Genomic DNA, 13,229 nt, shown 5'->3' with positions numbered 1-13,229 from the left:
CCTGTCCTCTGGGGTGTTAGCCACCCCTCCCAGTTTGGTGTCATCTGCAGATTTGATCAGGATGCCCTTGAGTCCATCATCCAAGTCGTTGATAAAGATGTTGAATAAGACTGGGCCCAAGACAGAACCCTGTGGCACCCCACTAGTCACTCTTCTCCAGGATGAAGAGGAACCATTGATGAGCACCCTTTGGGTTCGGTCAGTCAGCCAGTTACAAATCCACTGAGTGGTAGCATAGTCAAGACCGCATTTTATCAGCTTCTTTACAAGAATATCATGGGGCACCTTGTCAAATGCCTTGCTGAAATCAAGGTAGGCTACATCCACTGCGTTCCCTTCATCTACCAGGCTTGTAATTCTGTCAAAAAACGAGATCAGGTTAGTCTGACATGACTTATTTTTCAGAAATCCATGCTGACTAATTGGTTTGTCTCAGCACAAGACAGCTTCCTGTGCTGCTATAACTTGAGACCATTGACCCTTTTTGCTTTGACTTGCAGGTGATTCTATAGTAGTGGCTCCCAGCCAGACACTCTCAAATGAAGAGTTGCAGATGTTACGGGAATCGACCATCAAGGTTGTCCGCCACTTGAACATTGTAGGGGAGTGTAACATTCAGTATGCCTTGCATCCTGCCTCTCTGGAGTACTGCATAATTGAAGTGAATGCTAGGCTTTCTAGAAGCTCTGCTTTGGCATCTAAGGCCACAGGGTAAGGCAAGAAACAGTCCTGGGAGAAGAGCTAAACTGGGTGCGTGATGCAAGGGAAACATTTGGAAATATAAAAAGTTGTTGGTTAGATAAGCCCAAAAGCTCTTCTTCAGAGAATACCTTGTAAAGTATAAATCCTATCCTAAAATAAAAGTAACAGGGCCCAGCCCATCATTTTATAGCTGTGCTGTGCTCACTTGTTAAGCCACAGGACGCGGTGGAATGGGGATTCTTTCTCAGTCAGCTCTACACCACTTCTGTACCGTATGAATGACTGATGGCTTCCTAATGTCTCTTCAGGGCAGGCTTCCAGAGGATTAAGCATGTTCTCAGGATTTGCAGGTTTTCCTTTGCCAGTTTGAAAATGTCTCACTTTGCTCTTGATGCTAGGTACCCTTTGGCATTTATTGCTGCCAAAATAGCTCTTGGGATCCCCTTACTAGAAATTGAGAATGCAGTATCAGGAAAGACAACGGCCTGCTTTGAGCCGAGCCTGGACTACATAGTAACCAAGGTGCCCCGCTGGGACCTCGACCGCTTTCAGGGTGCTTCCCGCCAGATCGGTAGCTCAATGAAGAGTGTGGGTGAGGTAAGTCTGAGGATTATCCTCCCCCTAAAAAATGCCCTTAAACCCATAAACGATTCAGTCTACATGTACTGGGATGATGAAGTTGATTATCATACTTTGCATTTATATTGCACTTCAGAGGATTTCCCTTACATCTTCCTGTTGCAAAGTAGTCAGTATTATTCTCACCATATTTTTGACGGGGGACTGAGGCTCAGGGAGAGTGGCATGCCTAAGGCCACCTAGGGAGCTCAAGGCAGAGGTAAGGTAAGGTTGGGGTTTCCTGATTCATAGCTCAGCTTCTTTGCCACTATACCTCGCCAATACTCCCAATACCTTTTATATGCATCGCACCATCTGCATTGTATGTATGTTATCCCTCCAAAGAATCTGCTGAGGGTAATGAGAATTATCTTCCAGAGATCTATGGATAGTCCCTTCTAAGAGCTGCCTTTCCCAGATTCTCTAGGAATAAGGTTTTAGCATATACAGTGGTACCTCAGGTTACATACTGTCAGAGCTGCTACCAGGTCCCAGCTCACATAGGACCACGCCACACAGCGTCCACTTTAAAAGAGTCTTTATTGAGTTACAGGTTTCATTTCCGAACTGCAGCGTGCAGCTCTACACCTTCTGCTCTAGGTCGGCGAAGACCCGTCTGAGTCCCCGCCTCTTGCACACCAGCTTAATACCCTAGCCTTGCTCCACCTCCTTCGCCTCTCCCTACGTCTCTGGGTCCTTCTGCCCCCCTGGGCCTCCTCCCTTCTACTCTCCTCTGACGCTGACCCCCCTGATCCTTCTGCCTCCTTGCGGCGGGCTTTAGGACCTGGCTCACTCTCCGGGCTGCTTACTGCTCCAGCTTCCGCTGCATTTGAACTTGGCGCGCGCGCCCAACTCTCTACTTTCCTCTTAACCGTTGCCTCGCTCTCTGAGGAGGGCGTGACCACCCCTGACTCGTGCCCTCCCTCCTGCTGACAGCCTCCGGAACCCGATGCCTGGCTACCTTCCTCCCTGCTGCTCTCAGTCTTGAGCGTGGGTCCCGACTTCCAGCTGCTGCCGCCCTCAGTTATGAGCGTGGGTCCCGACTTCCAGCTGCTGCTCTCTGAATCTCCTCTGTTCCCTTCCTCCTGGGGTGTCCCCCCGGATCCCCCCCTTGCTCTGCTCACTGGGGCTCCCTTTTGGGAGTCCTCTGACTCACTGCTTAGGCTTGGAGATCTCGGGTCGTCATCATCACTCATTCTCCCTTCTGCTTCCTCCCCCTCGCTCTCTGTTTCCACCCTTCTCTGCGTCTCTGCTTCTGAACCCCTGACATCCATCCCCCCCTCGAAGCCCCCCCTTCCCCCCTCCCCGCTGTCAGGTGTGGGTGCTGGGCGCTCCATCATCATGGGAGGGAATGCTGGATACAGGTCGCTCCCCGGGGGTGGCCGCCAACTGAAGACCTCCGAGTCTTCCCCCTCGCGGTCGTCGACGTGGACTTGTTGCTCTTCCATCTCTGTACCGCCGTGCTCGAACCCGAGGTCCTCCCCGAACACGTCCATGTCAGTCTCTGCGTCGGTCGCTCGACCTGGCATCTCCAGCCACTTCCTGCGCCATCGCTCCTCTGGTCGATCGTCCCACCAATACGAGTTGCCTGATGCCGAACCTGCCGGTGAACCTTCTGGGGAACGGGTGCTCCGTGCGGGTTCCCCTTCTGAGTCGAATCCATGGAACGTGCTGGAAGAAAGTGTGGGTGTGAACAACCAGTCGTCGAAGAAGCTCGCTGGCATGGGTTTGTGTGGGAAGAGGGCATGAAACTCGTCCTTGAGCAGGGGTTCCTCCAAGGCGTAGTCTGGTACCCAGCTATTGGCGCTGGCCCGGGTGCCCTCTCTGGCTAAGAGGTATTCGACTCCCTCTTCCCCCCATCTGGAGTCCAAAATCTCCGTGACCTCGTTGATGTGGTCCTGGTGCTTCACCTCCCGCGTCTCCGTCCGTTCCCGGAGCGGACTTGGCGCCGTCCCTGGCTCCTGGAACCTGTGAGGTGCCTTGTAGGGAGTGAGCACCGACCTGTGGAACACCGGATGCATTCTGGAACCCTCCGGCAGCGCCAGTCGGAAAGCTACTGGGTTGATCTGCGCTTCGACTTGGTACGGACCGATCTGCTTGTGCCCCAACTTCTTCTTGGCAAGCGACCTGGTCGGCACTGCGTGGGCTGCCAACCAGACCCAGTCTCCCACTTGGATCACTTCGCCAACCCGCCTGTGCTTGTCAGCTTGCACCTTGTAGGCATGCTTAGCTAGCTCCAGCTGCCGTCTGAGTTGATCGTGGACCGCCTGCAGCTCTGACGCGAACGCGTCCGCCGTCTGTGGTTCTCCTTCCCCCACTCTCTCCAGTCCCGGGAAGGTTCTGGGATTCCTCCCATTGTTGGCAAAGAACGGCGTCACTCCTGTGGACACGTGCTTCGTGTTGTTGTAAGCGAACTCGGCTAGCGGCAGGTAATCCACCCACGTCGCAGGCTGTTGATTGGCATAGCATCTCAGGTACTGCTGCATGATGGCATTGACCCTCTCTGCTTGCCCGTTGGTCTGCGGGTGTCTTGCTGATGCCAGATTGACCTTGACATTTAGAAAACCCATCAGCTTCTGCCAGAAAGACGAGATGAACTGGCGTCCGCGGTCGGACAGGATAGACCGTGGCAGGCCATGCACTTTGAACACGTGATCTATGAACAGTTTGGCGGTTTGTTCCGCCGTGGCCACCTTCGCACACGGAATGAAATGTGCCATCTTGGTGAACAAGTCCACCACCACTAGCACAGCTGTCTTGCCTCTCGAGCTGGGTAAATCCGTCACAAAGTCCAGGGCCACCCTCTCCCACGGTTCAAACGGTGTTTGCAGCGGTTCTAACAGTCCCGCCGGTGGTCTGTGTACCGGCTTGGCCCTCTGGCAGGTGTCGCACCTCGCGACGTAGTCCGCGACCTCTCCTCTCAGCCTGGGCCACCAGAAGTCTCTCGCGACTAATTCCATCGTTTTTTCTGTGCCAAAGTGACCGGCCGTGGGTGCGTCGTGCAACTGTTGCAGTACCTTGGCGCGAAGGTCGTCTCCTGGTACATAGACAGCCCCTTTGCGTAGGAGCAAGCCGTCCCGCACCTGGAACTCGTCCGTGGTAGCCGTGCCTCTGAGCAGTTCCGCCATCTTGTCTTGCGCGAATGAGTCGTCCCGCAATGCACGTCGCACCGCATCCAGGTCTACTGTAGCTGAGGCACACGCCCACGCCGTCGGTGCGAAGATGTGCATGGCCGCCGCTGGCGTCACCTCTTCTAGGTATTGCGGTTTTCGGGACAGTGCATCCGCCATGATGTTGGTGTCGCCTGGGACGTACTCTATTCGGAAATTGAAGTCAGCAAAGAACTCCGCCCAACGTATCTGCCTCTGGTTCAGGAACTGAGCCGTGCGCCAGTGCTCCAGATTCTTGTGGTCCGTGCAGACCTGCACCGTGTGCTTGGCGCCGATTAGGAAGTGCCTCCACGCCTTGAAAGCTGCATGAATGGCCAGCAACTCCCTGTCCCAGATGGTGTAGTTCTGCTCCGACTTGCTGAGCTTTCTGGAGTAGAACGCTCCCGGCCGCCACACCCCCTGCGGGTCTCGCTGCAGCAGGACAGCTCCCACGGCTCTGTCTGACGCGTCTGTCTCTACCCTCAACGGTTTACTGGGGTCGATATGCAGCAGTTGCTTCTCCGATGCGAAGAGATGCTTGAGCGCTTGAAAGGACTGTTCCGCCTGCTCCGTCCAGATGAATTTCTTTTTTTTGGAGCTGAGCGTGTCCGTAATTGCTGCCGTCTGCATCGCGAACCCCTTGATAAACTTGCGATAGAAGTTGGCGAAGCCGACAAACCGCTGGACCTCCTTCCGGTTGCGCGGGCTTTTCCAATCCAATACCGCACGAACCTTGGTGCTGTCCATGGCTATCCCCTTGTCTGACAACTTGTATCCCAGGAAATCCACCTCCGTCGTGTCGAACTGGCACTTCTCCAGCTTGGCGTACAGTCTATGTTGTTGCAACCTGCTGAGCACCTCCCTCACGTCTCGGTCGTGAGCTTGCTGCGAGTCAGAGAAAATCAGGATGTCATCCAGGAAGCAGACGCATGTCTTGTAGAGGAGTCCCTCCAACACGTGATGCATAAAAGCTTGAAAACAGTGAGAGCCATTTTGTAATCCAAAGGGCATAACTCTGTATTCGTAGGTGCCCAGCGGTGTGAACATGGCCGTCTTCCACTCATCGCCCTCCCGCATGCGGATGAGATTGTACGCCCCTCGCAGGTCCAACTTGGTGAACACGCGTCCCTTGCGCACCGTCGCGAGGAGGTCGTCAATCCTGGGCATGGGGTAATCAGACGGTTTGGTCATCTGGTTCAAAAGGCGGTAGTCCACAACTAGTCTTTTTTGGGGCGTGTCTTTCTTTTTCACGAAGAAAACTGGACTGCCCCCCACTGCCTTGGACTCTCTGATGAAGCCACGCTCCAGATTATGCTCGATGAACTGTTTGAGTTCCTGCATTTCATCTTCAGACATGGAGTATAGCCGCCCCTTCGGCAGCGTCGCCCCCGGTAGGAGGTCAATCTTGCAGTCATATGGCCGGTGAGGGGGTAGCTTGTCCGCCTCCTTCTCGCAGAAGACCTCCAAAAAGCTCGCGTATTTGTGGGGGACCGCTTGCAACGTTCCCAACTGCAGTTGTGATTCCTCCTCCTCTCCCTCCCGTCGGGGCAGGATGCAGTGTTCTGCGCAATAAGAGGAGCCGAAGATCAGTTGTCTCTGGTACCAAGCCAGTGTCGGACTGTGCCTGTCCAGCCAACTCATGCCCAACACAATGGGCGTGTCCGACAGTTGGGTGACATTAAAACTGATGACTTCCCTGTGGTTGCCAAGGCGCATCACCATCGGTGGCGTCTGCTTCACCACCTGCCCCCCTAGCAACTCTCTGCCATCCACTGTGACGACTTGCAGGGGCAGAGTGGCAGGCAATAGCTGTATAGCGTGCTGCTCCACAAAGCTCTGCGCTATAAAGTCTGCGTTGCTTCCAGAATCCACAGAAAGCGGCACTTCGATAGTGACGCCGTCGGGTAGCTGGAGAGATGCCGTGAGCTGCACTACTGGTTTGGGTGGGAGGGGATCCGTGGGTTGCAAGATTGCTGGGGACTGCTTCACAGATGCGTCTGGCTGGGCCCCAGTGCCTCCGTCTCCAGCCAGACATCGTCGTTTCCCTGCTGTGGTTCTCCTTGCTGCGTTGCTGCAGTCACCATTGCTGAGGCTGCAGTGTGCTTGTGGAGCCTCCGGGGACACTCCTTCGCCAAATGGCCTGGATCCTCGCAGATGTAACACTTCCTGTTCCCTCTAGGAGGCTTCGCTTTCCCTGCTGCCGGTGCTAGGGCTCTGGCTGCTGACTGAGCCCTTGCACCTCCAACCTCCATCGGTTCCCCTCCCCCTCCTGGCGGAGGTGTGGATTGCGCACGCGCTGCTTCCCTCGGAACGAAAGAGAAACTTCTCGCTGCTTCGCGCCCTCCACGTCCTTCATCTCTGCACCATGGACGTTCTTCCAGCCTCACCCCCACAGTCAGCGCCCTTTGGACCACCTCCTGCGTGCTTCGGGGCCTCTCCCCCCTTGCAATTTCATCCTTGACCGCTGAACTTAGACCCTCCCAGAAGAGGTCTCTGACAGGGGGCGAATCCCGATCCCATTCTAAAGCACTGACCAGCGCAAAAAATCGGGCGTGATACTGCCGGACGCTCGCCCTCCCTTGTTTTAGTCCATGAATCTCCCGTCTGGCAAGATCCACATCAATAGTAGACAAAAAACACGCATCCATCGCTTTGATAAAGGCATCTGCATTCTGAAGCGCCGGATCTTTATCCCTCCACAAATTGCGCAGCCAGGCTTTGGCATCCCCATGCAAATGGGACAATATGAACCCCACCTTCTCTTCCTCATCTCTAAAGTCTTTTGCCAGCAGTTGCAGTGCGCACATTACGTCTGCTCTAAAATTAGGGTACTGTTGCAAAGTCCCATCGAAGTGAGCCACAAGCCCTCCTGCTCTCCGTGCCAATCCCACGCCCTCCGGTCTGGGTCCCGGTTGCCCTTGCTTAACAAGCATTTCAAACCTGGCGTGTAGGTCTCTGTAGGCGGCTGTAGTCTCCTCCTCCCGTTTCTTGGAAGCCAATACCTCTGAGGACAACTGGGTCACTGCCTCTTGCAGCGCGGAGATCCTCTGTTCTTCCGTCATCTTGCTAACCTTTGTGAGCTCGCTTACAGACACCCCTCTTCCTCCCCTAGCGGCTTCTGCTCCCGCTGCGAGGTTTCAGGTTTCTGAAGCTTTGATGAGACGGGTCTTACTGTCAGAGCTGCTACCAGGTCCCAGCTCACATAGGACCACGCCACACAGCGTCCACTTTAAAAGAGTCTTTATTGAGTTACAGGTTTCATTTCCGAACTGCAGCGTGCAGCTCTACACCTTCTGCTCTAGGTCGGCGAAGACCCGTCTGAGTCCCCGCCTCTTGCACACCAGCTTAATACCCTAGCCTTGCTCCACCTCCTTCGCCTCTCCCTACGTCTCTGGGTCCTTCTGCCCCCCTGGGCCTCCTCCCTTCTACTCTCCTCTGACGCTGACCCCCCTGATCCTTCTGCCTCCTTGCGGCGGGCTTTAGGACCTGGCTCACTCTCCGGGCTGCTTACTGCTCCAGCTTCCGCTGCATTTGAACTTGGCGCGCGCGCCCAACTCTCTACTTTCCTCTTAACCGTTGCCTCGCTCTCTGAGGAGGGCGTGACCACCCCTGACTCGTGCCCTCCCTCCTGCTGACAGCCTCCGGAACCCGATGCCTGGCTACCTTCCTCCCTGCTGCTCTCAGTCTTGAGCGTGGGTCCCGACTTCCAGCTGCTGCCGCCCTCAGTTATGAGCGTGGGTCCCGACTTCCAGCTGCTGCTCTCTGAATCTCCTCTGTTCCCTTCCTCCTGGGGTGTCCCCCCGGATCCCCCCCTTGCTCTGCTCACTGGGGCTCCCTTTTGGGAGTCCTCTGACTCACTGCTTAGGCTTGGAGATCTCGGGTCGTCATCATCACTCATTCTCCCTTCTGCTTCCTCCCCCTCGCTCTCTGTTTCCACCCTTCTCTGCGTCTCTGCTTCTGAACCCCTGACACATACGCTTCAGGTTACATACGCTTCAGGTTACATAGACACTCCGCTAAGCCAGAAATAGTGCTTCAGGTTAAGAAATTTGCTTCAGGGTGAGAACAGAAATCGGGCTCCAGCGGCGCGGCAACAGCGGGAGGCCCCATTAGCTAAAGTGGTGCTTCAGGTTAAGAACAGTTTCAGGTTACGTACAGATCTCCGGAACGAATTAAGTACTTAACCTGAGGTACCACTGTAATATAGATATGCTTTTGAATTATGGTGCTGGAGGAGACTCTTGAGAGTCCCATGAACTGCAAGAAGATCAAACCGATCCATTCTGAAAGAAATCAGCCTTGAGTGTTCACTGGAAGGACAGATCGTGAAGCTGAGGCTCCAATACTTTGGCCACCTCATGAGAAGAGAAGACTCCCTGGAAAAGACCCTGATGTTGGGAAAGATTGAGGGCACAAGAAGAAGGGGACAGCAGAGGACAAGATGGTTGGACAGTGTTCTTGAAGCTATCAGCATGAGTTTGACCAAACTGCAGGGGGCAGTGGAAGACAGGAGTGTCTGGCGTGCTCTGGTCCAGGGGGTCACAAAGAGTCGGACACGACTAAATGACTAAACAACAACAATAGATATTGTGTCAAATAGTACCTTTGAGCATCTGTAGTTCTGTTTCTACTGTGTTGTTAACGCATGGTAGAAAGCAGAAGAGAAATGATAGTTTATACAGTTGCATCACAGAGCAATTTTGGGGGAAAGCCAGTTTAAGCTTTATGTATAGAACTGTGATAGAACTGTATAGAATTGGTTCTGTCATGGCGTATGGTGAGATGGCAGAGACAGGAGAAGGAATGTCTCTTATGGTCTGTTTCACCCTGGATGCTACATAAGCATCTTAAAATCTTAGGGCATGTACAGTGTCTAATTTCAGTGCAAAGGACAGTGCACCTACAGGAAAACTACATTTCCCAGGATAACCAGCACCTGCTGCAATTCTCCTCAGCACCCCAGATGGCAATATAGCCTTCTGCTGCTGCAACCACGGCAATCAGACCATGCAAGAGAGAGGAGGGAGCAGTGGGGATGAAAGGCATTCCCAGGCTGCACAGTGCTCTTGGTAATGCCATTAGGAATGCAATAGGATCCAAATGGGACTCAGAATAAACCAAGCCATTTCTGACTCTTTTTTGGACATTGCTTGGCTTGTTACGCCTAGTTCCTAAGTGAATTTGGGGGGGTGTCCTGAGCTAACCATATACCAGCTTTCTGTCTCTTTATGAAATTTGTTGATTTTAATACCCCTCCTGAGCGAGTCAGTGAGGCGCAGGTTTCTGCATATATATTCTCCTTTTAAATTACTGTTTACAGCTGTGAGATGCATGCATAGGGAATGCTCTAAATATTAATAACTGAACTGAAAAATCAAAAGCTGGCATCTGCAGTTCTCTGTAATACATCAAGTTGCATTTCCACAGACAATTTTTCTTTTGGAATTAATAGGATAATTTTGGACAGGTCTTTGTATTATAAAGGTGGTGAAAAAGAGCCTGACATTTAAAATCTTAATTTAAGACTGTCTGGAACAGTATTGACACCTTCATCTCCTAAGTTTCAAGAGGAATGGAATGAGGCAAAATGGGTAAATCATGCAGCTAATTAGCTAATTACCCATCAGCTACCCAAAGTACAATAATTAACAATATATTTGCTGCTTGTCTTGCTTTTTTCCAAATGTTTTCCAAATATCTCTTTGGCTAAATTATTTTGACACCTGCGACTGTATTCAGAGCATCAGTTATTTTTCCTCCTCTTTCTTTCCTCCCTCTGTAGCAGATTATAATCTTTATCATTTTATTTATTTATGAGTTTATCTTATTTAACAATTTTTTTATACTGTTTGATTAAAAGAAACCCACTAAATATTTAAAAAGAAAAGCAATTTCTCTAAGCAGTTATGGAACTCTTGAATAATTGTTTATCCTAAAAATCACTATTTTGATCATTGTTGGGTTTCAAAACCTAAGGTTTGTAGCCATCTAAGCTATATTTTGGGTTGACCCGTGGAAATTAATGATCCTAAATTACCCACATCCATTCATTTTAATGGATCTTCTGTGAGTATAACTTAGTTGGCGACGGGCCAGAGGCATGCGTATTGCGTGTGAGATGTTGTGTGAGCGACTTGTGTCATGTGCGCGCGTGCACAACGTCATGTGAGCCCCTTTCCAACAACAACAACAACAACTTATTATTTCTACCCCACCCATCTGGCTGGGTTTCCTCAGCCACTCTAGGTGGCTTCCAACTAAATATTAAAAACAATACAGCATCAAACATTAAAAACTTCCCTAAACAGGGCCGCCTTCAGTTGTCTTTTAAAAGTAAAATAGTCACTTATTGCCTTGACATCTGCTAGGAGGGCATTCTGCAGGGCAGGTGCCACTACTGAGAAGGCCCTCTGCCTGGTTCCTTGTAACTTGGCTTCTCGCAGGGAGGGAACCGCCAGAAGGCCCTCAGCACTGGACCTCAGTGTCTAGGCAGAACAATGGAGGTGGAGACACTCCTTCAGTTTTACTGGGCTGAGGCCATTTAGAGCTTTAAAGGTCAGCACCAACACTTTGAATTGTGCTCGGAAACGTACTGGGAACCAATGTATGTCTTTCAGGACCGGTGTTATACGGTCTCGGCGGCCGATCCCAGTCACCAGTCTAGCTGCCGCATTCTGGATTAATTGCAGGTTCCGAGTCACCTTCAAATGTAGAGCTCGTTGCAGTACAGTGGTACCTCACAAGACGAATGCCTCGGAAGATGAAAAACTCGCAAGACGAAAGAGTTTTTTGTTTTTTGAGGTGCTTCGTAAGACTTATTTCCCTATGGGCTTGCTTCGCTAGACGAAACGTCTTGCGAGTTTGTTTCCTTTTGAAGTGGGAACTGGGCTGGCAGGGAGCGAGCGAGGGAGCGACCTACCTTTTCCAGAGGGATCCTCTTCTGGAGAGGGCACAGAGGAGGCAGGTGGGCCGCCGCCTCTGCCTCTCTCTTTCTCTCCCCCCCCCCCACATGGCTGCTCCATTTTGCCCTAACTGCACGAAGGCAGGAGGAGGGGGAGGAGGCATCCACTGTGCTTGGGCTGCCACGAAGGCGCCTTTGCGGGGGTGAGAAGAAGCCGGGAGCAGCTGCCGAGACTGTGGGGAGCCCGGCGGCGTGGCGCAAGGTAACGGGGGGAGCAAGGGAGAGTCCGCGCCGGGCGCTTCGTGCGTCCGCCCTCGGTTCCTGGGCTTGAACTTCCTTTGGCACCTCGTGGAGAGAGAGGGAGAGGAGCGGGCTGGGGCTTTGATGTTTGGCCGAGCGAAGACGCGGCAAGGCTTGGCGACAGAGGAAGGGGGGCTGTTTTTGTGGGGAGGTGGGAGGGGGTGTCTTTACCTCTTCCCGGCAACAGATCCTCCAGGCTGGGGAAACTCCTCCTGCTGGGGAGCGGCCCGCTTTGTGCTTTGCCCGCTATCCCATTATAGTACAGTACCAGGGTGCACCTGTGCTTCGCAAGACGAAAAAATCCGCAAGACGAAGAAACTCGCAGAACGGATTAATTTCGTCTTGCGAGGCACCACTGTAGTTCAAGTGGGAGATAACCAGAGCATGTACCACTCTGGCAAGACAGATTGAGGGGGCCAGAGATACGCCGGCCCCCTAAGTTGATGTGCCTGCTACAAGCCTAGGTATGAATAACATGTATGGATTCAAAAAGAGAGTGGTTTCACAAGCTTATTTATTTATTAAATAGGTTTATATCTGCTTTTTTAGAAACCTCCACAAAGCAGCTTAGAACTGTATCTAAAATCGCAATATTACAAAGATAAAAACTCATCCCATAATTAATCTATCTAGAAAACCCAACAAAACAACAGTAAAACCCAAGGGGCTCACAATACACACACACACACACACACACACACACACACACAAATTTTTACTTCCAGACAAATTTTTGATGCGTTGCTAGCAGTGGAGGCTGTTCCATAGGGGAAATGGGGGAACTGCCCAACCAGTCTTGATTCCTCCAAGCTTACCTGCCTGCTGCAATGCCCAGGATTGAGCTAGCCAGGGCCCACATGGCTATTCTGGTTCAAATGCTATGGAAAAATAGAGCTGAGTGTCATCAGCATCCCCAAATGTCCTAAGGACCACTTTCAGCAGCTTCATATAGATATCAAATAGCTTTGGAAATAAAGGCGTGCCCTGCAGCAGCCCAAAGCATAACCACCAGAGGGCCTTGTTGTGTATTGAGTCAAAGGATTTTATATCTGTATTATTATTGTCTGTATTTGCATTAGGGTAAAGTAACTGCCTTTTGGTTTCAAAGGGTACAGCTACTATTGGTTCATTTAAGCTGCTGTATTTGGATCCTCTGTCTTATTGGTTCCCTCCAAAAGGCAGGACTGTGGTTGCCTGATATTGTTCCCTCCAAAATGTATCCTTTCTAGCTAGTTTCCTGTCCCTATAAATGTAGCTTTCCTCTCCTCAGTCTTCAGTCTTGTTGCTTTAATAAAGAAGTGTTACTAGAGAACTGTCTCCAGCATATTATGTCAAGAGAGCTGAAATCACAAACCCCACGTCACAATAGGCATAAAAAGCACTTTTCTAGTGTTTGTCTCTGAACTTGGCCATGTGGATAGGATCCGACCCACTGTAGCACAATGCCCTCAGTTGGTGTCCCACAGAGCCGGTCCAGGAGGGTACCATGGCCAATGATATTGAAAGCAACAGAGAGGCTGAAGAGCAGGAGCAAGGTCACACTCCCCTTGGCCTGCTCT

The 13,229-nt window shown here is 51.8% G+C and overlaps 1 protein-coding gene across 2 annotated transcripts in view; it reads left to right on the top strand.

Moving 5' to 3' along the window:
• Positions 1-13,229, top strand: part of CPS1 (carbamoyl-phosphate synthase 1) — a 159,965-nt gene that overhangs the window by 61,034 nt on the left and 85,702 nt on the right. For both annotated transcript variants that reach the window (XM_082228040.1, XM_082228039.1), the window contains 2 exons: positions 501-711; positions 1,101-1,299. In XM_082228040.1, coding sequence (XP_082084166.1) covers positions 501-711; positions 1,101-1,299 — 410 coding nt within the window. The remainder of the gene's footprint in view (positions 1-500; positions 712-1,100; positions 1,300-13,229) is intronic.

Source organism: Podarcis vaucheri (assembly GCF_965113315.1).
Source record: "Podarcis vaucheri genome assembly, chromosome: 1".
In the NCBI taxonomy this organism is placed as follows: domain Eukaryota; kingdom Metazoa; phylum Chordata; class Lepidosauria; order Squamata; family Lacertidae; genus Podarcis; species Podarcis vaucheri.
The sequence above is the reverse complement of the archived record's forward strand: the minus strand, read 5'-3'. Positions and strand labels throughout refer to the sequence as shown.